Here is a 27,918-nt window from a genome sequence, read left to right as displayed (position 1 = left end):
TTAAATATCAGGTATGTAAGTGGCTGACTCAGTCCTGACTCAGACAGCAAGTGACCCTCACTGATAAGAAATTCCAACTATAAAACACTTTCCTAGCAGAAAATGGCTTCTGAGAGAAGGAAAGAGATAAAAATGGTCAATAGTTAATAGATTTTAACTCTGGCATACTTCAATGAATGTATCATTGAGCAAAAACAATAAAACAGTTAAAACTTAAAAAGTAAATTTAAACATAAAATAAAACTGTGGAATATCTTAAAAAGTCATTTTTAAGGAAGATAGATACAATTGTTTATTTCATTAGTTTTCGCCTCAGGTGTCCTCTAATGAGTTTTATAACTCCATACACATTTACAGCAAGATCCCCGGGATCTGGAACCAGCGGAGATCGCCTGATGCCGGATACATGTGCTTGCCAGTTCCCCCTCTCCCCCATCATGAAATACTTACCTTGCCTCCAGGCAGCTTCTTCTACTCATCCTGTAGCTCCTAGTGGCTTTCCGCCATTCTCCATGTATGGCTCCCGGCAGGTCACCTGATCCGCATCGGGTCACGTGACGCCGCTGTGTAGAGACATCAAAGTTGGTAGGAGCTACAGAAAGGGTAGAAGGCGCCACCCAGTGGCTCGGTAAGTATTTTATGCCCTGCAAACCTCCCAAAGCACAGTCCCAGTTATTCCCTTTAGGCATGTCATTCCAGATAACGTGGACTCTGCTGTACTATCATTTGTTACTTTACAGGGATTCACTGCTTACATTTGCCTTTCCGTAAAATATGATACTTTAATGTCCATTAAGTACCAATTTACAAATCCCTGTTAAAAATCCAGAAGGTGCGATATAGGAGACCACACAACATGTGCACCTGTATCCTCCTACCAAAGCAAGAACATATGGTGCATGCTATGCATATAAAATAGCAATTACTTTCACCTATCTGGCTCCTCTTTCCCATGCTAGTAAGGCATTTAGGATAAAATCCAACTGCTGCAGTTTTGTTAAAATTCAAAATGTCATTTCCAAGTTGACTATCGGAAAACAAGTAATTATAGTGTGCCGGAGCCATCAGCTGTTGTCACAAAGCTGATAAATAATGTATTAAAGTCTCGTAAACTCTGCAGCAAGACACTGCACTGATATGACAACAGTACTCAATCACAGCTTACATCAGTAGGGCACCAATGCTAATGGCAAAAATCAAATGGAATTTTCTCCTTGATTGTGGGAATAAAAAGATAATAAAGAGCCCTGGTGTGATTCTGTTAAACACTCTGATTAAATAGGAAGTCATTGCTAGAAATTAAACTCCTGTTGTGGACTCCATTCAGGAGGTTTTTTATTATTTTCTTTTTAACTGCTTCATCTCTGTAGAAGGTTCTGTGGAGTACCCTTAGGCTTTCTGTAAGTAAAATCAAGTCAGACCCGGCTGATGAATCTTCACTATTTATCATCTGGATACAACTAACTGCTTTCCCTGAATATAAAGCATGGAACAGCAGTTTCTTTAGGGTCCTTTCACACAGAATCTGTTGCGTCACATCGCACCCCAACGCTAATATATTTCTATGGTACATTCACTTCAGGGGCAGTGCATCGGATCCCGCTGGGTTACCAGACAGCATGGGTGTTTACAGAGGCAGTGACGCAAACTTATTTGTATTGTTCACAGTTATGACAATCCAATATGCATAGTGTGAAAACTAAGAGACCTTTCTGAACTAGATGCATACCACAACTACTTTGGTGTACTGATTACACGTGACCATCCAAAGCTAATTACAAGTCTGAGCTGTCTTTTGTCAGAATGGTTCTGAATGCACAATTAGCCTGGTCTGTGCCAGTAATACAGTGGTCCTCAAACTAAGGCCCGCGGGCAGATTAACTTAGAAGAGTGGGTAATATCTAATATATACCCTAACTGCAGCACTGTTGCTGCCACCCTGGTTCAGGCTGTTATGTCATGGGCACATTCCACAGGGAATAGTGTAGCCAGAAGAAGGTCCCGCGATTTAGCAGATACAATCTTGGGAGGCATGGGCGCTGGAATGGGGGTAGCAAACAGTGTAGACATAGAAGGTATGACTGAGGTCATTCAACAATTAGGCACATTGGGACAACAGAATGTGGGTACCCAACATCATCTGAACTTAGTTTTGGAACAGTTAACGCAGAACATCTATAAAGTTCAGGGGTACACTCAAAGGCCCATTCAAATAATTCTTCAGAAGATGATTGCACATGCTAGGGGTACTGCATGGGAAACAGCACGCCTGTCTATGAAGACCGAGTTTACAGCATATTTTAAGATAACGGCTCAAGCCTTATCAGAAGGTTAAACTCCTTTACTACTGAGACTTGACAAGATTTTTTCTTTCCATTTCTCTACAGAGAGAGGATATGATACTGTGACATGATCCCTTAAACCCATTGGCCCAAAAATAGTGTCCGGCTTCTATAACTTGGGTTCTTCCCCTCTTACCTGAAACAGATTAGGGATAGAGTGAATGACATAGGTGTGTAAACGGTTTTCCTCCGAGGAGTTGACCCGGTATTCACATGCCAACTTACAGGAAGACAAAGGGGGAATCCCTGCCTCTAAAAGGGACTCCTAGAGCCTATCAGAGGTAAAGTAGCACTTCATTAAATTATCCTCAATTGCAAGTCTATGGCTAGCTAGTAAAGAATATGATCCAGAGGAGGGAGCTGTCATGGGCATATTATTGACTAGGTATTGAATAACATTCTTTATCTTATAGGTTATTGATTAAATCCAGGATTGATTGATCAGAACCCCCCCCCCCCCCCCCCAACAGTCTGTGTGTGAGTGTGTGAGTGTGTAATATATATATCTCTATATCTCTTATATCTATATCTATATCTCTCTCTCTCTCTATATATATATATATATATATATATATATATATATATATATATATATATATATATATATATATATATATATCTATATCTATATCTATATCTATATCTATATCTATATCTATATCTATATCTATATCTATATCTATATCTATATCTATATCTATATCTATATCTATATCTATATCTATATCTATATCTCTATCTCTATATCTCTATCTATCTATCTATCTATCTATCTATCTATATCTATCTATATCTATCTATCTATATATCTATATATCTATATATATATATATATATATATATATATATATATATATATATATATATATATATAATCTAATTCTATATATCTATCTAATCTAATTCTATCTATCTATCTAATCTAATTCTATCTATCTATCTAATCTAATCTAATCTATCTATCTAATCTAATCTAATCTATCAATCTAATCTAATCTATCAATCTAATCTAATCTATCAATCTAATCTAATCTATCAATCTAATCTATCAATCTAATCTAATCTAATCTAATCTATCAATCTAATCTATCAATCTAATCTATCAATCTAAGCTAATCTAATCTAAGCTAATCTAATCTAAGCTAATCTAATCTAAGCTAATCTAATCTAAGCTATCTATCTATCTATCTATCTATCTATCTATCTATCTATCTATCTATCTATCTATCTATCTATCTATATATACATATACATACAGCATCTTCTCAAAAAATTAGCATATTGTGATAAAGTTCATTATTTTCTGTAATGTACTGATAAACATTAGACTTTCATATATTTTAGATTCATTACACTACAACTGAAGAAGTTCAAGCCTTTTATTGTTTTTCTTATTGAGGATTTTGGCATACAGCTCATGAAAACTCAAAATTCCTATCTCAAAAAATTAGCATATTTCATCCGACCAATAAAAGAAAAGTGTTTTTAAAACAAAAAAAAGTCAACCTTCAAATAATTATGTTCAGTTATGCACTCAATACTTGGTCGGGAATCCTTTTGCAGAAATGACTGCTTCAATGCGGCGTGGCATGGAGGCAATCAGCCTGTGGCACTGCTCAGGTGTTATGGAGGCCCAGGATGCTTCGATAGCGGTCTTAAGCTCATCCAGAGTGTTGGGTCTTGCGTCTCTCAACTTTCTCTTCACAATATCCCACAGATTCTCTATAGGGTTCAGGTCAGTAGAGTTGGCAGGCCAATTGAGCACAGTAATACCATGGTCAGTAAACCATTTTTGAAAGTTAACTTTTTTTTGTTTTAAAAACACTTTTCTTTTATTGGTCGGATGAAATATGCTAATTTTTTGAGATAGGAATTTTGAGTTTTCATGAGCTGTATGCCAAAATCATCAATATTAAAACAATAAAAGGCTTGAACTACTTCAGTTGTGTGTAATGAATCTATAATATATGAAAGTCTAATGTTTATCAGTACATTACAGAAAATAATGAACTTTATCACAATATGCTAATTTTTTTTTAGAAGATCCTGTATTTGTTTATATTGTCTTATACTCTTGTGTAATGTGTTGCAATTAATTTAGGTTATGTCAGTGGAAAATATCCAGTGTTCCAACACTAGGACAAAGACAGAACATAATAATCAGCATTGAAGGTCAAATACAAGATGTTCATCAGATTGCACCATATTTAATTATGTACACCCCTAACACACTTCATAATGATTATGTACACCCTCTACTAAGCATAACCCGACCCTCAAATGAATGAACTAATTGTTATTTCTAGTAACCTATAAAATCAAGGGTTGTGTCCCCAATAAAGGACTTGTTAATTATGAATCTTATAGATATGGTCTTAGGCCTCGTTCAGACTATACGCGCTGCCGTGCGCATTTTGGCAGCGCGTATAGTGTGCGACACGCAAGAACGGTAGAAAGGCATAGACAGCCCTTCTACCGTTCCCATCATATGCGCTGCGTGGCAGCGCGATTGCGCTATCGCGTGCTGCACGCATTTTTGGGAATCGCAGCGCAGATCCCATTCATTGTAATGAATGGGATCTGCAGCGCAGCGCATAGGAGCGCAGATGGCGTGCGATCGGACGCGTTGCGTTCCAATCGCACAGCCATCTGCGCTAAATGATGTGAACGAGGCCTTAGTGTCTCTCTGATTCAAGATTTCTAAATGCATGCATAGAAGCTGATTAACACCTGATTTGGAGCACCTGGATAAATCCATCAAGGCGGTGTTCCCCGCTACAACAAATGCAGTCCGCTGAGGCTTTTTCACTGGCCCCCAAGCAAAAAATTTATAATTTATAAATGATGCCCAAATGCACCTTTAAATATTGGCGGCCTGCATATAGAATTGCAGTGCTGGCACCACCCATCCACATATGTAGAAGCCAGCAAGCAGTAATTTGCTGGCTTCCAATCCAATTCTGCATCAGGTGACACTGCTGTCCAACTGGACGGCAGGTTGTCACCTGGGTAAGCTTCGCTGTCTGGTGCACAAAAACGTTCTTTGGGTGCTGCATGACTGAATGGCTGCTGCAGGGAGTTCTCCTAGGGGCAGGATTGGGGGAAATCAAAACCTAGATTCAATGTAATGTTTTTCAACATCATTTTATGTATGTTCCGGCCCCCCAGAAGTCTGAAGTGCGTTGTTCCGGCCCTTGACCAAAAAAGTTTGGGCATCCCTGCAGTAATAGGTGTACATGTTCATAAAATTTTAATGTAAATGCAAACATACTTAACCTAGTTACAGTAGAAACAAAACATTAAATAATACTATTGGGGAAGTCGACAAACTGCAAATATCTCATCCAGCTATAATTAAAAGGAATCCTCCACTGCGTGTTAATCTAAGGAATTATTCTGCAAGATTCTGGCAGTGTTTTCTCAAGAGACTAAATTGTTAGACATCTGGCTTGGCTATATTTTGTTGTTGTCTTTTTCCAGCATCAGCAACACTAGAATCTCAAACTAGTTGAGCTTCATGGCCTTTGGCCAGGTTACGTCAAATGTAAATTAAGAATACAAGCTAAATGGATATATGCTGTTGTAATAACATGCTGTGTAAGTAGAGGTACACCCAAAAAACTCTATGTATTCAATGGCCTTGCCTCCAAGTGATCCTGCTTGTCCTACAGCTACTGATGACAGATGGATCTTTCTGACATGTAAAATAACACATACAAAATTAAGCCATTCAGTTCCTGTAAAAGATATGCAAAAGCACAGTTTTTTTTTTTATAAGGCAGAGATGAACCAAGTTTGCAAACTCTGATAATGTGTGTCCGTTCATCTGAAATGCCCGACTCCTATTAACCCTTTCCAATCCTATGTCACATTTTCCAGTATAGGCCTAATGATGGACATGGTCCAGAATAAGGGACCATGGCTGTCACTAGGGGCTCTGCAACCGGATACATTAGATTCTGGGCCGTCACCTCACTGTACTGCGAAGAGGTGGGGAGGGGCGTTAAAAGAAAAATGCCTGTGGGCTTGTTAAAGCAGGGAGATCTCTCTATATAAAATTTTAATGGTGAGATTTTTGCATTTCTATTATCTGTATAGTGCACCCCATGAATGTATGTAGGGTGTCTGCGGGTTACCTGAATTGCACATCATCAAGTTTAAGTGGACATACATGCGATTGGGTTGCAGGTCAAGGTTGGATAGAAAACACAGCGGTCTGAATGCAAGTAGCGATGCAGTGTTTAGCCTAGGCTATATTACACAGCCTTCTCCCCTCTCCGAGCACTGTGGGAAATAAAGTGATGTTCCTGCTCACTACATAGATGGGGAAAACACCCTTTCCACAGCGGTTCACTTTGCCAGCAGTAAAAAGATGCTGGCATCCCTGCTATATTTAATGTAAAGGGAAAGGTAAAATGTTACAATGAGCAAGTACCGACAATCAGTTTTACAGATTATTATAATAATAATAATAAAAAAAAAACAAGCAGGGGGGAGGAGGAGGCATGTGGCCGTCAGTGCGCAGCTCATTTTTCTGCATATGCAGGGTCTGCTCAGATTAGACAGATTATCTCCTGGACTGTAGACCAAGAACCTAGCAGAATCATGTCACATCTATCATGCCTGATCCTAATGGGCACAACCTGACCCTAGCCTGTCTCCTCAGCTTTTCTGGGCAGCAATTCTGCATGTGGCACAAGGCAATTTCTTCTTGCAGGCAGGTACCAGCACCTGTTAATTCTGGCACAGAGGCTGCTCTATTGAAATAAATATAGCAACTGATCAAGGTGCTGAAATGACACTGGATTAAATGGCCCTTAGATGGTAACACTGGGATTTCTTTATACATACTTGGGGCTTCCTCCAGCCCCATGAGCACCTTGGCCTCCCTCACTGTCCTCTTCAGTTCCTCCGTTCTTGCGGTAGGCCTCCTGGTAATCTGGCCAGCCGTACTCTTCTATGCATGCACATCTCAGCCACGCACCTCTTGTCACGCACCCACGGCTGGGGTGCAGAACACTCCTGGGGACGGGGGCACTTGCAGCCAAGCCGCGAATGCGCAGAAGCCATGACTGACCAGATTACCGGGAGTCATAGCTCCAGAATGGAGGGGGCAAAGAGGATTACCGGGAGTCATAGCTCCAGAATGGAGGGGGCAAAGAGGATTACCGGGAGTCATAGCTCCAGAATGGAGGGGGCAAAGAGGATTACCGGGAGTCATAGCTCCAGAATGGAGGGGGCAAAGAGGATTACCGGGAGTCATAGCTCCAGAATGGAGGGGGCAAAGAGGATTACCGGGAGTCATAGCTCCAGAATGGAGGGGGCAAAGAGGATTACCGGGAGTCATAGCTCCAGAATGGAGGGGGCAAAGAGGATTACCGGGAGTCATAGCTCCAGAATGGAGGGAGCAAAGAGGATGTCAAAGGAGGCCATGGTGCTGGAGGATGCACCAGGTAAGTATAAATAATGTCCAGTGTACCATCTCAGGTACACTTTAAGACCACCACAAGCTGCTGCATCTACACTACACAGTGTAATCTCACCATGATTCCTCTCAGAACTAGATCCTAACACAACGCAACTGCAGAATAGGATGTCTTAATTATAGGAGCTTTTATGTGTTTTAGATCTTAAGGTAATTTTACTGGCAATTACAGTAGTTTAATTTAAGTTTTTATAGTGTGGGGTAGGGGGGTATCTGCCTATACTTGGATTGGCTCATACTTGAGTGTATATGGTAGTTCAAACAATTAAATGAAAGCACTTCAAAATGCAAAGTGCAGCTTTCTGTCAGTCAACGACATTCCCCTTCCCATGGGCCCCCAGATACACTTGGTATTGCACTTTTCTTTTAGATTGAAAGGATAGGGTAAGTCGTGTTTAGAAAGCCATTTCAGAGTACAGTACTCTTATTTAAGATCTTTCTATACCTGATCAATTTGATCTTGCTGTCCCTGGTAAACAGTCTCCGGATCGGATGGAGGTCTTAAGTGGAAATCGGCATCACAAAAATTTCCATCTCCATCGACATTATGTAAACTTTCCCAGACTATATTTTCTTCTGTAAGAAATCCCTGGTCTGTAACAAGCAAATACAGCAGTCCCTAAAACCAAGAAAAAAAATAGTATAAAGTTACATTGTAAAGAAGATTACTACAAACACCACATTGTCTGCCCTGAAACAGATTACCAGGTAGCCCCCAGTTAACAAATGACATAGGGACTTGTAGGGTTGTTCTTAACCTGAATCCGATCTTAAGTCAGAACATTGTTCCACCTCTTTCCCCTGAGCCCCCTTTGACTCTAGTGTCCCCCCTCTTAGCCCCTTCCTGTACCTCTGTCCCTCTTTGTCCCCATCTGTGCCTTTGCACCCCCCTCACCCATGCGTACCTGGGCGGAACCACAAACAGCCAATCAGATTTCCCCATTCGCGTCAATGGGAAAATGTAGAAAACTGCTAATCTCACAGTAATAAAGCCAGAATCCCCAAACTTGGCATAGATGGTCATTTGGTGGCTGAGGTAAAAAATTCAGTGCAAGTGGGCGGTGCATAAAGCAGCCAATCAAATTCCAGTCATTCATTTTAAATGGGAAAATGTAAAAGCCATTCTTACACTGTTAATCGCAGGGTTCTCAAACTAGGCACAGTTGGTCAGTGAGTGACTGGGATTAATATTCAGGAAAATGGATGTAGCCTACAACAGCCAATCAAAATTCACCTATTGATTTTCAAAGGAGAGTATTTAAATTATAGCTATTCTTACATTGTTAATAGCAGATGCCTCAAACCTGATACAGTCAGTCATTGGGTGACTGGGATTCAAATTCACAAAAGGGGGCAGAGCCACAAACAGCCAATCAGATTTGTTTGATTGATTTCAATAGGAAAAGTTAAACTACTTTCATTTTCACAGTATTCATGCCAAGGACCCCAAAGTTCACAAACTTGGTCATTGACCGACCGTGTGTCGGAGCCAACAGCAAACACATACCCGAGCAATGCCGGATCTTCAGCTAGTTTTACATAAGAGTTTTAATCTTTACTAAAGGTGCTTCTCTGTGTCAATTCTTTGTGTGGTTTCAGGCCATAACCACCACCACTGTGAAAAGTATTTTTTTTTCTTTTTAGCCAATTCAATTTTAGTCTCCCTTTAATAAGCTTACCCAGTAATACTCATTCTAGTAGTATACAGTATTATTATACAGTAGTAGTATACATCTTTGTTTCAGGTAATGAAGGAAGTGGCAAAATTGCATTTAGTGTTGGTATTTACAGATTGGTTTGGGTGTGTACCAAATCCAGATCGGATTGGCCAATTTTACAACCTCCATCAAGTACGAGGGCCAAAAGATTTTGAATACTATAAACAGATTGAACTCATGTTATATTGAAGTGGTCAAATTATCCAGAGTTTAGCCAATCTTAACTGGATGCCTGTAATGTAGGTCCCTTCCCTGGTGGCGACTGCCAGGGCTGTGGAGTCGGTACAAAAACCATCCGACTCCTCAGTTTATGAAACCACCGACTGATTCTAGGTATCCAAAATTGCTCCAACATCGCTCCAACTCCTTAGTCTAATTTTTACAAAGGCTATAGATTTGGTTCAAAAATCATCCAATTCCGACTCCTCAGTTTATTGAAACCACCGACTCCAGGTACCCAAATTGGCTCTGACTCCTCAACTCCGACTCCACAGCCCATTGCAACTGCTTTCAAAAACTAAACCCAATTTCTGTTACAGGTCTTTGTCCAAATGACCAATCAAAAAACAAAAACATTCAAATCTGCCAGAGTAAAATACAAATTTTCCACATGCATGACACAGGTGCGTGAATCCATTGGACTGCAAACACGAAATGAAATAAAAATGTATACTAAAGTCACACTAGTAAAGCAAGAAAAATATAAAACCATGAATCAAGGCATGTAAAATGGTCTTGTATTTCCCTTTGTTCTCTTCATTTAACATTTCCATTTCATGCTGAACACGGTGTTGCTGATGTGATAATTTGATAGAAAGATCCTAGGGGGTATTTGGGCATGCAGTTATTTCAGCACTTTACAATGCAGGAAGTAAAGGGAGCTGCAATTACAGCTTTGAAAAATAGCATATAATTCACAATTTGCAGAATCTACTCAGCAGAAACCAGCTCTTTTATGTAGGTCATTTGCAGCAGAAAATGTGTTTTACAATATTAACACATAACTGGCAAAAATCTAACTCTATGAGATAAAAACAGACCAAGTGTTCAGAAATGTCAATGCTCTTCCTGTGACCAGGAGCAGACAGATAATACGCCAGGCCATGCACTAATCGCTTATGCAACTCACAATTCATGTTCTCACAAGTCAGAAAAAAAGTCATTTCTCTTTACTCCATGACATATGAATATTTGAATCACTAATCAACCGGGATCCTGAAATTTCCCCTTTTCATGCTCTTCACATGATCAGCTAGTTATAGAGCCTTTAATTCCCTACCAAAGAGATATGAGTAATGGGAAATGTGCTTTTACAGGGCATGGGATCACTGCACCAGATCATTTTATTGCAAGCTAAAGTCCATCCTACCCAATAAAAGCCTAATGTCCCTGCGTCCATCCCAGTGTCAGTGCTTTTTTGCACTGCGCATGTGCAGGGACAGACGCAGAACTACTGCAGAGAGCCAGAGGACAACGGGGCCAGAAGGGGCGGGCGTGCGTGTGCGTCGGGCGTGCGGTGGCATTAATGACAGACCTAATCCGTTTTTAAACGGGCTAAGTCACTAGTTTAATATAAAAGCACAGGATTCTAACATTGTCTGTAAGATCCCAGCCTGTGCACTTGAGCTCTTTGTTATATAAAATGAAAACTTCAACAACATGTAGTTAACTAGCATTAATCCTAAGAGTAAAGTTGTCCATACATTTAGCGATGATGGGCAGATCAACCAAGAGACAGATCTCTTACCGATTGAATCTGAATAGAGAGGAATGTAAAATGTGCCCCCCAGTATAATTTACTTGTCTGTGTCTGCTGCTAGCTTCGTCCAAGCTCCACATACATGCGCCACATGTGGTTGCCGCCGGATACGTAGGTACGTGTGTGACGCCTCACATGCCATTACTCTGGCAACCACGTGGGGAGCATGTATGTGGATTGCGGACTGAGCCTGCAGCAGACACGGACAGTTTAAGTATACTGGAATTAACAAAAATGTGGACCAGCACCATACAAGCAATTAGGATAAGACAGTATGATATGACAAGGTGTGCTAGGGCCAAACAGGAATGAGCAATAAAACAAGAAAAGATACCCCTATATAACACCACACTGACAATAGTATCCAAAGTATAAAACTGTATTAAATTCCAACCACAAACACAATAAAACCAATTAAAAATTACTAAAAGTGATAACCCCGGTGTCCATGAATATTCAAATAGTAAACACTGATTAGATAATGCAGGTTCCCCTCTCAAGATAGTGAATTACTCATAAATAACAACAATCCATAATAAAGAGGTAAAATATACAAACATATGGCCACAATTCTAGAGGTAAAGTGCATACAGTGTACAAATAAGAAAGGTCCCCAATAGGGGGACCTTTATTTATATATATCCTTACCATATTACAACCGTAACGCGTAAAAATGTACTTATTGATGTCTGCAATAGCTTCCTGCACCAGCAGGGATGCGTAAAAACGCACGCATGGCGGCCAGCCAACTCCCAGTTGGCAAAAACAAAACTAGCTGGCAGCAGGGCACCAGAGGAGCCATGAGTGACTGCGAGGGCACAGGATGGCTGCAGGGTGCTGGTAGATGCCCCAGGTAAGTAAAATTCATTTTTCTTTTTTTTTTACAGTTAAGGTTCCCTTTAACATAATCCCTCCCTCCAATACGGTAAATGGGAGGCGGGAAAAAGTATGGCGCATACAAATGTGGTGGACAAAACGTCCCAGAATGCCCAGAAAGATGGCAGGAACCAAAATAGAAAATCACAAACACTGGTCCACATGACAGCCCAGGGGCCCCAGGTCTCTCTCACTCACTGGGGCCCCCAAACCACCATGCGACACCTAGAGGGAAGTGCGGGCAAGCCCTGGACCTCTCACCTCCAGGGAACTCACCCCACCACCTCTAAACTGAATGCCAACTGCAACAAACAGTGTTTGTTGCAGTTGGAGTTTTGTAAATGGGTGGAGGCACCAAATGTATGTTAACTCTATTATTGTTTAGGATTTAAATGGCGACAACATCTTCCGCAGCGCTGTACAGAGTATATAGTCATGTCACTAACTGTCCCTCAGAGGAGCTCACAATCTAATCCGTACCATAGTCATATGTCTATTGTAGTCTGCTGCCAATTTTGTGGGGAAGCCAATTAACTTCTGTATGTTTTTGGGATGTTGGAGGAAACCGGACTGCCCTGTGGAAACCCACGCAGACATATGCCCCCCCTTCCCCGCATACAAACTTCTTGCAGATGTGGACCTGGCTGGGATACGTACTGGTTACCCAGCCCTGCAAGGCAAGAGTGCTACCAACTGTACCACCACACTGCCCCTATTAGAAAGTAAAGGAGGTAGTTTTACAGAGCGTGGACGGTTATTTCCCTGAAAGAACATATGGTGGTTGCAGGGACTGCAACCCACCCTTGTGAGTATAATTATAGACAATTCTATCACCTCAAAATACCTAACGATACTGCACTATTGGGTTCCTGGTCTACCTCTTTTCCATAGGTGACTGCGGTTGGAGAAACCACAGTGACCTTTTTACTTAACTAAAATGTTAGCCACAACTGCCAGAAAAATTGTTTGGAATGCAAGGTAAAACCCACAAATAACTAAAATACAGGACTCTGAGAAAATGTGCGGCAGTTTCAAGAAGCACAATAAGGAGGCACTTTAAAGAGACTCCGTAACAAAAATTGCATCCTGTTTTTTATCATCCTACAAGTTCCAAAAGCTATTCTAATGTGTTCTGGCTTACTGCAGCACTTTGTACTATCACAGTCTCTGTAATAAATCAATGTATCTTTCCCCTGTCAGACTTGTCAGCCTGTGTCTGGAAGGCTGCCAAGTTCTTCAGTGTTGTGGTTCTGCTATGCACTCCCCCCTCAGGGGGGAAAGAAACACACAAATGATCTCTTGAGATTCAAAAGGAAGGCTGTATACAGCCTGCTTGTGTATGGATGTATTTTCTATGTGTGGACATGCTGTACATCAACCTACTGCCTGTTTTGGTGGCCATTTTGTTTGTTTATAAACAAACTTTTTAAAACTGTTTTTAACCACTTTTAATGCGGCGGGGAGCGGTGAAATTGTGACAAAGGGGAATAGGAGATGTCCCCTAACACACTGGTATGTTTACTTTTGTGCGATTTTAACAATACAGATTCTCTTTAAGTTGAAGAAAGATAGACTGCATGGTTGAGTTGCCAGAAGAAAGTCATTACTGTGCAAATACCACAACGTTTCCCACTTATATGTACAGCGCAGAGACAAGCCTCAAACCTTCTGGCACAAAGTCATTTGAAGTGCGTAGAATAAAATTTAACTTTTTGGCCACAACCAGGGCTGTGGAGTTTAAGTCAAGATGTTGGAGCAATTTTGGGGTACCTGGAGTTGGAGGCTTCAAAAACTGAGGAGTCGGATGATTTTTGTACACACTCCATAGCCATGACCACAACCATAAATGCTACATTTGGAGAAGAGTCACTGGCACTGCTTTTTTTTTTACACAGCACACACTTTCTCAATTTAAATATATTTCACTGCATTCTAAAAAAAAAAAAAAAATCAAACTAAAAAAAAACAATCGCAGAGTGAACGCAGACCACTGCAAACCTAAGTCACTGGCCCTGAATGAGCATGCAGATGAGATGCTTTGACTGTAGTCTGACTCTACTGGGTGCATGCCTGATTCGTGTGTGACTCAAACACAACTTAAGCCAAAAGCTCAGCATTACAGCCAGGCAACTTGAAATGGTTAAGTACAAAAATAGAAAATTGGGGAGCGCAAGAAGATACAACGTATCTGTAACCCTATACAGGGGAGCGGTTTCCTATACGCCAGGATCTAAAAATGAAAAAACTAGGGGAAGCGTCTACTTGCAGATATCAGAAAAAGTTTATTAAGCAGAACCAAATAGCTGTCACATAAAACACCCTTATCCCCCCCTAAAATACACGGCCGTGTATAGCTGTGACGTCAGCTGACCACTTACGCTAATTCACACATACCAGCAATACAATAACACTCAAGTATTTCTGACAGACTAAGTGGACCCTCCACAATGCAACTGTCATGCAAGCTTGAATCAAAAATTGTTTGCTTCAAAAGGTAACATAGGATGCTGTATAGGGCATCTTCTTTATCTGTGTGCACTGCCGCCCTGTTGTACTTAGTCATAGAAAAGCACTATCCAATTGGAGAATACACACAGTCTGTAGTGGATACAAGGTGTGGACCAACCGCTAGGTAGCCATCAGTCTTTGCGCAAGTGTACACTGTTGCCATCCAGGCACTTGATCTACACAGTTCCAGGGTGTAGGCACAGTTTCAAGAGCAGGAAATGCACACCTTAGCCATGTACGGCTTAAGAGTAAATACACATTGCCCAAGCGGGCTCTCACCACCACTGGGCTCCGCTGATGACTTGAATGTCCTCCACCGTTAAGTGTAGATTAAACGCTGGTTCGCACCATTAGCTCCACTGAATGGATAGCGTGCATAAGACTTCTCGCAGCAGGAGACATGCTAAGGCAGCCAGCTCCTCGCTCAGCGCGGCAGTGTCAGCGCAATGACGTCAGCTGACCAGCGGGCCATGTCACGTGACATGTTTCGCCCGGCCGTCCTCCAGGCTTTCTCAAACGTAGAGGGCTGGACGGACAGTTTCTCTTAAAAAGTTTTACAGGAGGCAGCTTAGCCAATAGGAGCGCAACCAGAGTCTCCCCAGCAACAGCTGACAGACATGAATAACCAATCCCATTTACAAAGAGATTTCAATGAGAATACACATGCATCAAAACCTCCTCTCCTGGCTGCATTATATTCAGACTGGCCTCTCTCAATCTATCCTCTGGCCAAACTCCGAGCAAACCCACAGGCCTACTCATTCAGTTTTTTGTCCCCGGACACACAACACACTCCCAAGCAGTGTGCACCAAATTTAACATTGTGGAAGTTAGTTGTTTAAAAACCCATCAGGAGAAAAGGATGGATTGAAGGTTCACCACTTGACACAAACTGGCAGATGCAACAACCATCCTAGTCATCAAATATACACCTAGGATCGATATTACACCAGCCATAGCCTAGCGTGATTCAACCCATTATGCACATTCATGATAGGATATCCCAGATTATGACGGGTACAACCAGGCACTACCTATGGGTTCAGCACCATTTCTCTGACCCATACCATACACAGGGCAGATCAAAATTGGTCCACTCATATCAGTTAACCACTTCACCAGCCGATCTGGACAGACGTACACCCAATCGTAGAACAAACATTGCGGTGCACGCCTATCCATAGAGGGCCAGCTTCTGTGGCCTCTAAGTGGGCAAAAAAAGGGACCAATGAAAGATCAGTATTTAGTCCCCTAGGTGTCAGAGTATGTAATCTAAAAATCCACCTGATTTCCATCTGATGCAGATTTCTCTCTAGGTCACCACCTCTTACTGGTATATTCATTTCGTAAAACCCTTTAAATCTAAGAGTGTCAGGGTCACTGTCATGTAATTTTAGAACATTTTCACCAAGTGGTGAGCCAATAGTCGCATTTTTTATATTGCTGGCGTGTTCCTGAATCCGGCTTTTCAGTGTGTGTGTCGTCTCACCAACATATTTAAAGCGGAATATAACCCTGCATTTCAACTTTGCTCTAAAATATTATTTACAGCATATTATATGCAAAAAGCATTTTTTTTTTACTAGACCAGCATTGGAAGGGTTAAACACAGAGGTTTAAAGGTCCTGGAGAGATATGCAGAAGTTCAGATAGATACATTCTATTTAGTTACATGCATCTATTGATAAACAGTTACACACTCTTTGGCTGTCCTCCAAGCTCCTTCTCAGTGAGAGAGATGAGTCACATTCAACACTTAGATACATTATGTAAACAAAATGTATCTATTTCAGCTTCGGATGTGTCTGCAGAAATCTAAAGGAACTTTAAAGCCCTGTGTAACCCTTCCAATGCTGGTCTAGTAAAAAAAAAAATGCTGGTTGCATATAATATACTGTAAATAATGTTTTAGAGCAAAGTTGAAATGCAGGGTTATATTCCACTTTAAGTCCACATGGACATGTGATCATGTACAACACATATTTAGAGTTACAGTTGATAAACGACCGCACACTGAATTCGTGTCTCGAATCAGAATCCGTGAACACGTCAGTTCTTTCCACCAGATGACACGCACTACAATTCGTGCAGGAGTACATCCCTTTTGGACGGCAGTGAGGGCCCAACCACATACTTGACGGTACTACAGGTCGCAGCTGACAGATCACGTAGGTTGGGTGCCCTCCTTGCCATCATTTTGGGATAGCCCCCTGAAAGGTTGTAATAATGTGCTACTTGAACCACCCTGATATTAAACGATATACAGCACATCAAATTTTCATTTTGTCTTCTGTCTGGCCAGAAACACATTATTCTGCCATACAGGAGACAAACCTGTATTTGAATACCCGCTTGGTATATTACCATACAAGCCACTGTGACAGAGATCTGAAGACTCAGACCTATTCATGCATTGTTGATAAGAACCTGGTCTATTGAAAATTAACACATGTAACAAAGTCTACCTCTGCCAGTTGTTTACAGAATAACAAATCCTATTGTCTCTGCTGTCTGTACCATGTCTATGCTATTGTTTCAAATACTTTCTATGGGCACTCCGGTCTAATCTGGTTTTTCCCCAACATCAGTGTGTATATAAGATTGACCTGTAAATAAAGATTTCAGATGCTGTTCCACCAACTTAAGTGTTCGTGGTCCGTGTCTCCCAGCTGGAGAGAGGGTATTCACTTGGATTGGGGGAGAACTTTAACCTGGGTTGCAGATTATTCTGCTAAGTCATCTTGTAGCTGCCTCCGATGAAATTGAGCTAACACCCCCCACTAAACGGGAGATCGTAGAATCAAGTTGTAACAGATGCCAGTGTCTTGACAAAATACCTCTAAGTTGACTCCAATATTTTGTAATCAGTCTGATCGACTCATCAGGTTTATGGGATCTACGTTTTTTTTCCCCGTGTCAAGAGGTCAGTTCTGGGTGTAGATTCTGCTCTCACTTTTGCCTCCTGAAGGACAGAGTCTTCATATCCTCTGTTTGAACCTAGCTGTCACTGCCTCAGCCTCAAGTTGAAAGTCACTTTCGTTGGAACAATTCCTGCATATACGCAGGAATTGGCCTGTGGGTATGCCCCGCACCTGTGCTGGTGGATGAAAGCTCGAATGGCATGTAGCAACATGTTTCCGACAGTAGGTTTCCTGAAAGTACAAGTGGAGATACTCTCACCTTCTTTTTTGATACACAAGTCAAGAAAGCTTATTTGGCCCTCATCAACCACATGGGTCAAACATAGATTTCTGTCATTCATGTTAAGGTGATCAAGGAATACAGATAGTTCTCCTCTAGAGCCACACTAGACCAGGAAGACGTCATCGATGTAACGAATCTAGGAGACTGTGTGTGCCCCAAAGGCCTGATTCGCATACACTTCGCTTCGTTCCCAAAGCCCAAGGTGCAGGCAAGCATATACAGGGGCACACGCCACCACCATAGACATCCCCCTGATCTGGCGGAAAAAAAAAAAGAGTCACCAAACCTAAAGCAGTTCATGGTTAAAACCAGGAGATCCAATACAAGTTGTTTCCTCTCGTTATGCATTTGTCCCACCTGGGTGAGAAAAAATTTGACTGCAGCCATCCGAATATGGTGGGGAATGGAGGTATACAAAGATTCTACATCAATACCAACTAGCAGATCAGTCGATGCAATATGAAGACCATCAAGCAGAGATAACACTTCACCTGTGTCTCAAGCAAAAGAGGGTAACCCCTCAACCAAAGGCTTCAAGATACTATCAAGGAAGGTACAAACCTTCTCGAGGGGACCCCCTATGGCTGACACAATTGGTCTTCCCGGCGGATGGTACTGATTTTTATGTATCTTTGGTATCAGAGTATTGGTATTCGATATGTGTCCACCTTCATATACCTCCACTCATTTGCGTTAATTCCAACAGAGAAGGCTGCATCAAGTTTTCCATTCAATGACTTAATGTCAGGAAAAGGATTTCCTCTAAGTCTTAAATACACTTCAGGATCATTGAGCTGTCTATTGGCTTCTTCCATATAGAGCCGCTCACCCCAAAGTACCAGATATCCTCCCTTATCACTAGGTCTCAGGACCACTCCCTACATTTCTTTTAACTGGTCCAAGGGATAAGGGAGGAAATCTGGTACTGTGGGGTGAGCGGCCGAGTGAATGAACGTGGCTCGGCTCGCTGACAGGACCCAGACTGTGAAGAGTTTTGCTTTCATGTGCTCAGCCAGTTTCTGGTCGGGGGAGCAGCTTCATGAGCTACCAGCAGCAGTGAGCAGGGACTTGGGAGACAGAGACTGGATAGGAGTCCGAGTGGAGCAAGACGCTGGATGAATTGAATGAGAATATCTCTGCAAGCGTGTTAGCTGGTCCTTTGCAAGATCAGCCTATATATCTGGTGAGCGTGCAACTTTGCCATTAAACACTGGGGAAGGTTATTGCACAGTGTTTTCACGGTGTTTCACAGTATAAGTTAGAGTGAGGGTGCTATTAAGCCGTTTGAAACGTGATTACGCTATGTCTGCTCTTCTTTGTTTGCATCTGAGTTGCTGCTAAAAAGAAGCACAAGGGTTCATGAGGATTATCGTTGACCATATGTGATTACCACTGATCCTTACAAATCAGCCACAAGTTCTGGTGAGCGCATTGTATTTTCCAAACTATAGATTGGAGAAGGATAACAAGTTAGACTATTCAGACTGGACTATTTCTTTGAACCAATGGGACTTGTTTAGCGTTCTATGGTTGTTATGCTTTGCACTTCATGTAAATACACTGTTGAATGTTGAGCGCTGCACTATTTACAAAAGAAATACTTGAGCGTTCTTGTATTGCTGGTATGTGTGAATTAGCGTGAGTGGTCAGCTGACATCACAGCTATACACGGCCGTGTATTTTAGGGGGGGATTAGGGTGTTTTATGTGACTGCAATTTGATTCTGCTTAACCACCCTGGCGTTCTATTAAGATCGCCAGGGCGGCTGCGGGAGGGTTTTTTTTAAATTTAAAAAAAACGATTTCATGCAGCCAACTGAAAGTTGGCTGCATGAAAGCCCACTAGAGGGCGCTCCGGAGGCGATCTTCCGATCGCCTCCGGCGCCCAGAATAAACAAGGAAGGCCGCAATGAGCGGCCTTCCTTGTTTTGTTTAGATCGTCGCCATAGCGACGAGCGGAGTGACGTCATGGACGTCAGCCGACGTCCTGACGTCAGCCGCCTCCGATCCAGCCCTTAGCGCTGGCCGGAACTTTTTGTTCCGGCTACGCTGGGCTCAGGCGGCTGGGGGGACCCTCTTTCGCCGCTGCTCGCGGCGAATCGCCGCAGAGCGGCGGCGATCGGGCAGCACACGCGGCTGGCAAAGTGCCGGCTGCGTGTGCTGCTCTTTATTTGAACAAAATCGGCCCAGCAGGGCCTGAGCGGCAGCCATCGGCGGTGATGGACGAGCTGAGCTCGTCCATACCGCTAAGATGGTTAATAAACTTTCTGATATCTGCAAGTAGACGCTTCCCCTAGTTTTTTCATTTTCAGAACTTGCAATGGTTAGAAGATAATGAAGATGTCTGCCCCCATATTCCTCTCACTTAAGGTTCCCTTTAAGTCTGCCAATAAAAGGACCAAAGAACCATAAAAATGGGCTTCTGATCATTGTAAACATCTACTTAAATTGTGAGTTACAACAACATAAAAGCTGACAAACTATTTCCTACCTTATATTTGGTCATAGTGCTAAAGTGATTGTTCCTAAAGAATACACAAAGTTCTCCTTCTTGAAGTGTTGACGTCAGCTCACTTAGTCCATGGTAAGTTAGCTGTGTGGCTGTTCCATTTAAAAACTGTTCAGCTACATAACCTAGAAGAGAACATAATAATGTAGTAGTCAGATGTAATCACAATACAAAATGAGTCCTAGAAACCTGCTGCAACTTAAAGGATACCTGAAGCGAGAAAAATATGGAGGCTGCCATATCAATTTCCTTTTAAACAACGCACATTGCCTGGCTGTTCTGCAGATCTCCACAACACAGTAAGGAGAGGCAGTACTGCTAAAAAAAGCAAGAAACTGCTTTTGTACACTGGAAGATATATCAGCCGTTAGCAGGGTAGTTGGAACGGGGAGAAAAATGGGGCAACTAACTTGAAAGCGAGAGGTCTCAGGAGTGGAAAAGAGCAGCCATGCCTAGTTCAAATTAGTTCTTGTAGATGGTTTCTCTCTCAATGCATGGAGGCTGAATGTAGCTCATAAGCTAGGCACTACTGTGTGGCTGTATAGTGTACTGGTTAAGGGCTCTGCCTTTGACATGGAAGACCAGGATTCCAATCCTGGATAGGGTTAGTACCTATTCAGTAAGAAGTCCTTGGGCAAGACTTCCTAACACTGCAGGTGGTCTACTTTAGCCGCTGCGGCTCGAGTGCTTTGAGTCCAACAGGAGAAAAGCGCTATACAAATATTACGATTATTACTATTACTGATTTATAGGGTATTAAAAGAAGGAACCCTGATTAGCACATCCCTACGCAAGCCTAGTGTGATGAAACATATGGAGTGTGACCTAAATATATAATGGATTTAATATAAAGAAAATTAGCTAAAGGTGTCAAAGTAAACCTGAGATCACAGGAAAAAAAATGCATACATGGGGTTTCCTCCAGTCCCCTTCAGGCTTATCAGTCCCTCGCCAACCTCCTGCGCCACCTGGATCCTCTGCACTACTACTACGCAGAATGCCCCTGCCAAGCGGAGGATCCAAGCGGCGGTGGAGGACAGTGAGGGACCAATTAGCCTTAAGAGAGCTGGAGGAAGTCCCAGGTAAGTATATATTTTTTTATTTTCCATGATCTCAGGTACATAAGGAAGGGTGGTCAATGACATTTTGTTAATCAATCTCATAATTTTGTGTGATGAAAGCGGTTAATGTTGCTTTGAAGTATTTCTTTTAAGAAACTGTAGCTCCAAAAAAAGAGAATGGTCTCATAATTACTTGTGGAAAGGTGCAGAGCATTTGATTGTGGAGGGAAGGGCAATCCCAAAGGGTGATTACTATACCCACGTGTTATGAAAAAATTCTTTAACTACTTTGGCCTCCTGGACATAGTAGCTACGTCCAGGAGGCCATGTGCGAGTCCGCGCGCTCCCGGCCGTGGTTCGTTAGCCTGGCAATCAGTGAATCGGGCTATGGTGCCCGATCACGGATTCCTCTCCCCCGCTGAAAAAGCGGCAGCTTCTCTCGGAAGCTGCGCTTTTTCTGGCTGTAACGTCCCCCATACGTCGCTCTAAGCGTATGTTACGCTTAGAGTGACGTCATGTAAACAAACTCATGGCCACCATCTTGTGGCCAAAAATTAAAACTACAACTAAAAGTGAAAAAAATAAAACTCAAGACACATTTACATTATAAAACTATGGCTTACATCCCACCCTCCCAAAAATACCCAAATAAAATGTTTAATACAAAAAAAAACAAAAAAAAACATTACAATAATAAAAAAAATAAAAAAACATGTAAATATTTACCTAAGGGTCTAAACTTTTTAAATATCAATGTAAAGATGAAATATTTCTTATTTTTTTTTATTTTAAACTTGTAAATAGTGATAGATGCAAAACGGAAAAAATGCACCTTTATTCCCAAATAAAATAGTACGGGCAAATACAATACATGAGTTTTAATTATGGAGGCATGTATTATTTTAAAACTATAATGGCTGAAAACTGAGAAATAATGAATTTTTTTCCGTTTTTTTCTTATTCTTCCTGTTAAAATGCATTTACAGTAAAGTGGCTCTTAGCAAAATGTACCCCCCAAAGAAAGCCTAATTGGTGGCGGAAAAAACAATATATAGATCAGTTCATTGTGATAAGTAGTGATAAAGTTATAGGCTAATGAATGGGAGGTGAAAATTGCTCGGATGCATAAAGTGAAAACGACTGAAGGCTGAAGTGGTTAAGGGGTATACCCAGACAAGGAAAAAGAAGAAAGGTCCATTCAAAACACGTAAACTTTATTAACATACACCATATTTCAATACAAGATAGAAATTGTCGTGGATTCAATACAAGATAGAAATTGATGTACAACGGCAATGACACTAGTCCATTTTGGACCTCAAAAGGTCCTTTAATCAAGCTCTATGTATACAGTACGGGAAATAAGTCTTTAAGTGCTTTAACTGTAAAAGACACCATATGCCTGCAAAGGGAATTTTTTTGGTGTATGGTAATAAAAGTGTTTTGAAATGACCTTTTTTTCCCTTCTTTTGACAGGTGCAGAGTGTCAGAAGCCACTGTGGGATGGGTAAATCGGGAGCTGGGAGATTGCATCCTTTCAGGACTGACAAACCAATTCCCAGAGATGTGCAGGGGTGGGCTTTGTGTACTATTTGCAGTGGCCACAACCGTCCCGTTTTGGGGGGCCCCTCCCACCATTCCGCGCTGCCCCCCCCCCCTTCTGTCCCGGCCGCTGGGCAAGGGGAGAAAAAAACTGATCGAGGCACCAGCCGCGGGGGATGCGCGAATGCTTTGCGGGATGGGTGGCCGCTATTTCTCTCTCCCTCCCTCCTAATGTGCCCCCCAGTGTCCCCCCTGCCTGCACTTAAATGCGCAGCGGAGCGGGCTGTCATTAAGCTTACCATTGCCTCTCCGCACCGGGACCTCATCTGGTCTTCTCTCCTTCCTGTGATGTCACAGAAAGCAGGAAGCCTAGAAGAGCCAGATCCCGGTACGGAGACGCAATGGTAAGATTAATGACGCTCCGCTGCGCATTTAACTCTGCAGGCGGGGGGGACACTGGGGGGACATTAGGAGGGAGGAAGGGAGAAATAGCGGCCACCCATCCCGCATAGCATCCCCCGCGGCTGGTGCCTCGATCAGTTTTTTTTTCTCCCCTCTTCCCCACCTACGGGCACCCTCACGCTCCCCCCCCCTTTTTTTAGGAGTAATATTAATTAATAATAAAATAAAAATATTTATTTAAAAAAAAAAAATCGTGGGCGTGACTAGGGAGTTTTGGGGGTGTGGTAGGGGGTGTGGCCTAAGTGTCCCGCTTTCTGAAATTAAAATGTTGGGAGGTATGTATTTGCATTATTTTACTGCCAGGCTTGGATAAATTACGAGGAAGTAACAATTAAAGCAAATCAAATTCTTAAGAAGTATAGAAAAGACAAGAAAAATTTAAGTACCCATAATAATCCCTTTCACAACAACCATATCAACTATTACAAAATAATCAGAAAGTATACAAAATCACTCACCCACCTTCACTAACCAGCTCGCTGCTGTCCGACTGTTTGCATGAAATAATCTTTTCTACTAGCTGGTTGTAGCTGCAGTTACCAACTGCTGTCACAACTTCAGGAATCTGCGATGAAAAAAGTGTAATCATGTCAGAAAACCAGTAAACCTAAATGCAAGCACACTGAGTGACCAAAAGTTGCTCTAATATTATATATGAAATTTAGATGCAAAAATGCAGTATACAATAAAACTGTTGGAATGCCCATGGGTTAAAAGTGCAGTCACCTACTAACAGTGCTGAAAGTCAAACCAGGGCAAATTAAACCTTATAATTTTGTATTGTTAGTATGGAAAATATCTTCCCCTTTAAAATATTCACAGTTTGTTGCTGTGCAGCTATAATTGAAGACACACATACAAAAAAACTCCTACCTATAACAGCCAAGTAAAATATATACCGGTAATAGCAACACTTCAGGGGGAAAACAATCACTTAGATGAATAATGGACCTGTGTCAATATTTTGTGGAAACACATTTTGATTTAACCACTTAAGGACCGGGCTTGTTTGGGCAGATCTGTGTTGCGTGGGCTCTCCAGCCCACAGCACAGATCAGCAAGCAGCCAGGGCGACCAGACTTCCCCCCTTTTTTCCCCACTAGGGGGATGTCCTGCTGGGGGGGTCTGATTGCCGCCGGCTATTTTGGCCTAGTGGGGGGGGGGGGGGGGGGGGGGGCTCCTCAAAGCCTAGTGGGGGGGGGGGGGTCTGATTGCCGCCGGCTATTTTGGCCTAGTGGGGGGGGGGCTCCTCAAAGCCCCCCTCCGGAGCGATTTCCTCCCTCCATCTCCTTCCCTCCCTCCCTCTCCCTTTTGTTGTGGGCGGCACAGGACGGCGATCCGTCCTGCGCCGCATAGGATAGGCTTCAGCCTATCAGAGGTCGGGGATCGCTGATCTCCTTTACGGCAGCGCCGTATGATGTAAACAGCGGGGATTTCTTCCTCACGTGTTGACATTTAGCCTGCGAGCCGCGATCGGAGGCTCGCAGGCTGTTCACGGAGACATCCTCCGTGAACTGACATGGAACGGCAGTTTGGACGAGCGGCCGTTTCCATGGAAACACCTTAATTACAGCATACATGAGGCAAATAAAAAAATAAATCAGATTTACTTACCTGGGGTTTCCTCCAGCCACTAGAAGCCTATGTGTCTCTCACTGCAGCTACACTCTCAGGCAGTTTCCCAGGATCCCCTCCGTAGCTGCCACCAACCGGGCTGCACCACTCGCGCTAATGTTCCCAGGAGCGTTCCACCCAGGCACAGAAGTACTATGCCTACACAGAACGCTCCCGGCCACAGGAGCATGAGTGCAAGCGGTGCGACCATGCGCAGAAGTCACCAACCTGCTCATGTTGGAGGCCGCTATGGAGAGGACCCCGGGACACTTAGTCTTCTAGGGGCTGGAGGAAGCATGAAGTAAGCAAATTGATTTTTTTTTTTATTTGCCTCATGCATCCTTTAGCCACTTCAACCTACAGTGTTGTTTTACCTTATGCATCCGAGCAACTTTTACTTCCCATTCATTCACCAATAACTTTATCATTACTTATTACACTGAAATGATCTATATCTTGTTTTTTTCTGCCACCATTTAGGCTTTCTTGAATCACTTGGGTGGTACATTTTGCTAAGAATTATTTTATTCTAAATCCATTTTAACAGGAAGATTAAGAAATGGAAAAAATGCATTATTTCTCAGTTTTTGGCCATTATAGTTTGAAATTAATACATGATCATGTAATTAAAACCCATGTATTTTATTTGCCCATTTGTCCCGGTTATTACACCGTTTAAATTATGTCCCTATCACAATGTATGGTACCAAATTTTTTGTTTGGAAATAAAGGTGCATTTTTTCAGTTTTGCGTCCATCACTTATTACAAGCCCATAATTTAAAAAATAACAGTAATATACCTTACTACATACGTATTATAAAAGTTCAGTCCCTAAGGTAACTATTTCTATTTTTTATTTTTTTTAATTAGTGTAGCTATTGGGGAGTGTGGGAGGGTAAGGGACTGATTTAAACAGTAAAAAAAAATGTCATTATCTGGAAATTTCTTAAAACTCTAATGCTGGGTATACACGATGCATTTTTTTCAGTCAATTTTCCGTCCGATGGATTTCCGATTCAATTCTGTTATCTTTTCGTATCTATTTCCATTCACTTCTATGAGAAATCGATCAAAAAAAGGATCAAAAATAAGATCGGACACGTCGGAAATTATCTATCGAACCATCTATCTAACACAAAATTGTATGGTGTGTACAAGCATAAGAGTGGTGTGCAGGTACTTTGTGTAGTAGAAGAATAATCCCCTCATTTTAGTGCAGTCATCACACAATTTGAACCAGGTTTACAGGCGATAGACAACACCTCTGTGTTCAATGTGTATCACATTCTCAGTAGATTCACAACAGTTCTGTAAGCAGATCATATCTACAGTATAGTACCAGGACTGTGGAGTCGGAGTTGGAATCGAGGAATCGGAGCAAATTTAGGTACCTGGAGTTGGAGTCAGTGGTTTCATAAACTGAGGAGTCGGATGATTTTATTGTACCATCACCACAGCCCTGTATAGTACTAATGTATAACAATTTGTAGTCATCAACCCCAAATTTAACACATCAAATGAATTTGTTTTATGAGCAAAGGGCGTTTGAAAAGGGGGAAAAAAAATCATAATTTTCACTTTTTATTACAGTTTAAATTTATTAGGTGTCAGTGCATATTTATTTTACAACTCCAACTTTGAGTCAGCTACCCAAAAATTACTTAGACCCTGGGACTCCACAGCTCTGTTGCATGCACAGCCCGTTCCGAGATATTATTACATTTGATTTATATAGAGCCGGCATCTTCCATGGCGCTGTACAACAGAAAATGCAAGCTATATATGATCGGGATGAGCTTCCTTATTCTGCAAAATTTCACATTTCGATTTTTGGCTCAGAATTTATCAATTAAAAATTAAAATACAAAAATGGGAAATTGCTTATTTCAAAGTTTCACATTTACATTGAAGTCAATTATTCACAAATATAAGAGAGTCAAACTTTAATATTAATAAGGTTCGAGACGACACGTTTAAGAACCAAATGACAATTACATATTTTGTACAAAAAGACAAGGACTATGACTTGAAACTTCAATACACTGACAAAGGCCTTTACTGTCTTAACGGCCTTCCTGAAACCTAATTTGATAATGATCTCAGAAATCACATCTGCCAGAGTGCACAAGGCCATTGATCGAGAGGTTGTCATTTGCCATCAGTATTAAGGCCCGTACTCACGGGCTGCAAATGTTGCCTGTCGCCAGCACACGTGAGCGTGTGGGCGACAGGCCGGCGACAGCTTCTCGCCAGGTCCCTCCGCGTACACACGCGGAAGAGGGACCAGCGGCGAGGCGGAAGCTGTCGCCGACGTTCCTCCTCCCCCCGCCGGAAGCTCCATTTGATACAATGGAGGTTGCTGTCGCTAGTCCGCGTACTCACGCGGACTAGCGACAGTTGCGGGGGAGGTGCGGCGGCGACTGTCGCCATGCGATTGAAACTTTCAATCGCATGGCGACATGAGCGGCGGGCGACAGTTCGGGGTGCGCGCGCGTGCGGCGGCCCATACTCACGAGCGACCTGTCGCCGCAACACGTGCGCGCCGTGTGTTGAGGCGACAAAAGTCCCTCGTGAGTATGGGCCATTACTATAAACCATTTATCCAAACCTAGAATGTTTTACGCCATTGAATGCAAGAGGGCAAAGAATCAACTCTTCACAGGCTTGGCTTTCAAAACCTTTCAACTGGACAGTTCTCTTTAAAACTACCATTAGCAGGAATGAGTAAACTGACTCTTCAATTCCTTACAACATACACATAGCTGCTCAACCTCACCATATCAATACGAAAGTATGCGGTGCAGCAGATTATCAGTGCAGTTAGATGCCACTCTTTCA

At 42.2% G+C, this 27,918-nt stretch overlaps 1 protein-coding gene across 1 annotated transcript in view; it reads right to left on the bottom strand.

The window, feature by feature from the left end:
* The window catches only part of MINDY2 (MINDY lysine 48 deubiquitinase 2), an 87,242-nt gene that overhangs the window by 6,303 nt on the left and 53,021 nt on the right, over nucleotides 1-27,918 (bottom strand). The window contains exons 5-7 of the mRNA XM_068275522.1: nucleotides 23,928-24,030; nucleotides 20,383-20,525; nucleotides 8,273-8,446 (exon numbers count right to left, since the gene is read on the bottom strand). Coding sequence (XP_068131623.1) covers nucleotides 8,273-8,446; nucleotides 20,383-20,525; nucleotides 23,928-24,030 — 420 coding nt within the window. The remainder of the gene's footprint in view (nucleotides 1-8,272; nucleotides 8,447-20,382; nucleotides 20,526-23,927; nucleotides 24,031-27,918) is intronic.

Source organism: Hyperolius riggenbachi, chromosome 3, assembly GCF_040937935.1.
Source record: "Hyperolius riggenbachi isolate aHypRig1 chromosome 3, aHypRig1.pri, whole genome shotgun sequence".
Taxonomy (NCBI): Eukaryota; Metazoa; Chordata; class Amphibia; order Anura; family Hyperoliidae; genus Hyperolius; species Hyperolius riggenbachi.
The sequence above is the reverse complement of the archived record's forward strand: the minus strand, read 5'-3'. Positions and strand labels throughout refer to the sequence as shown.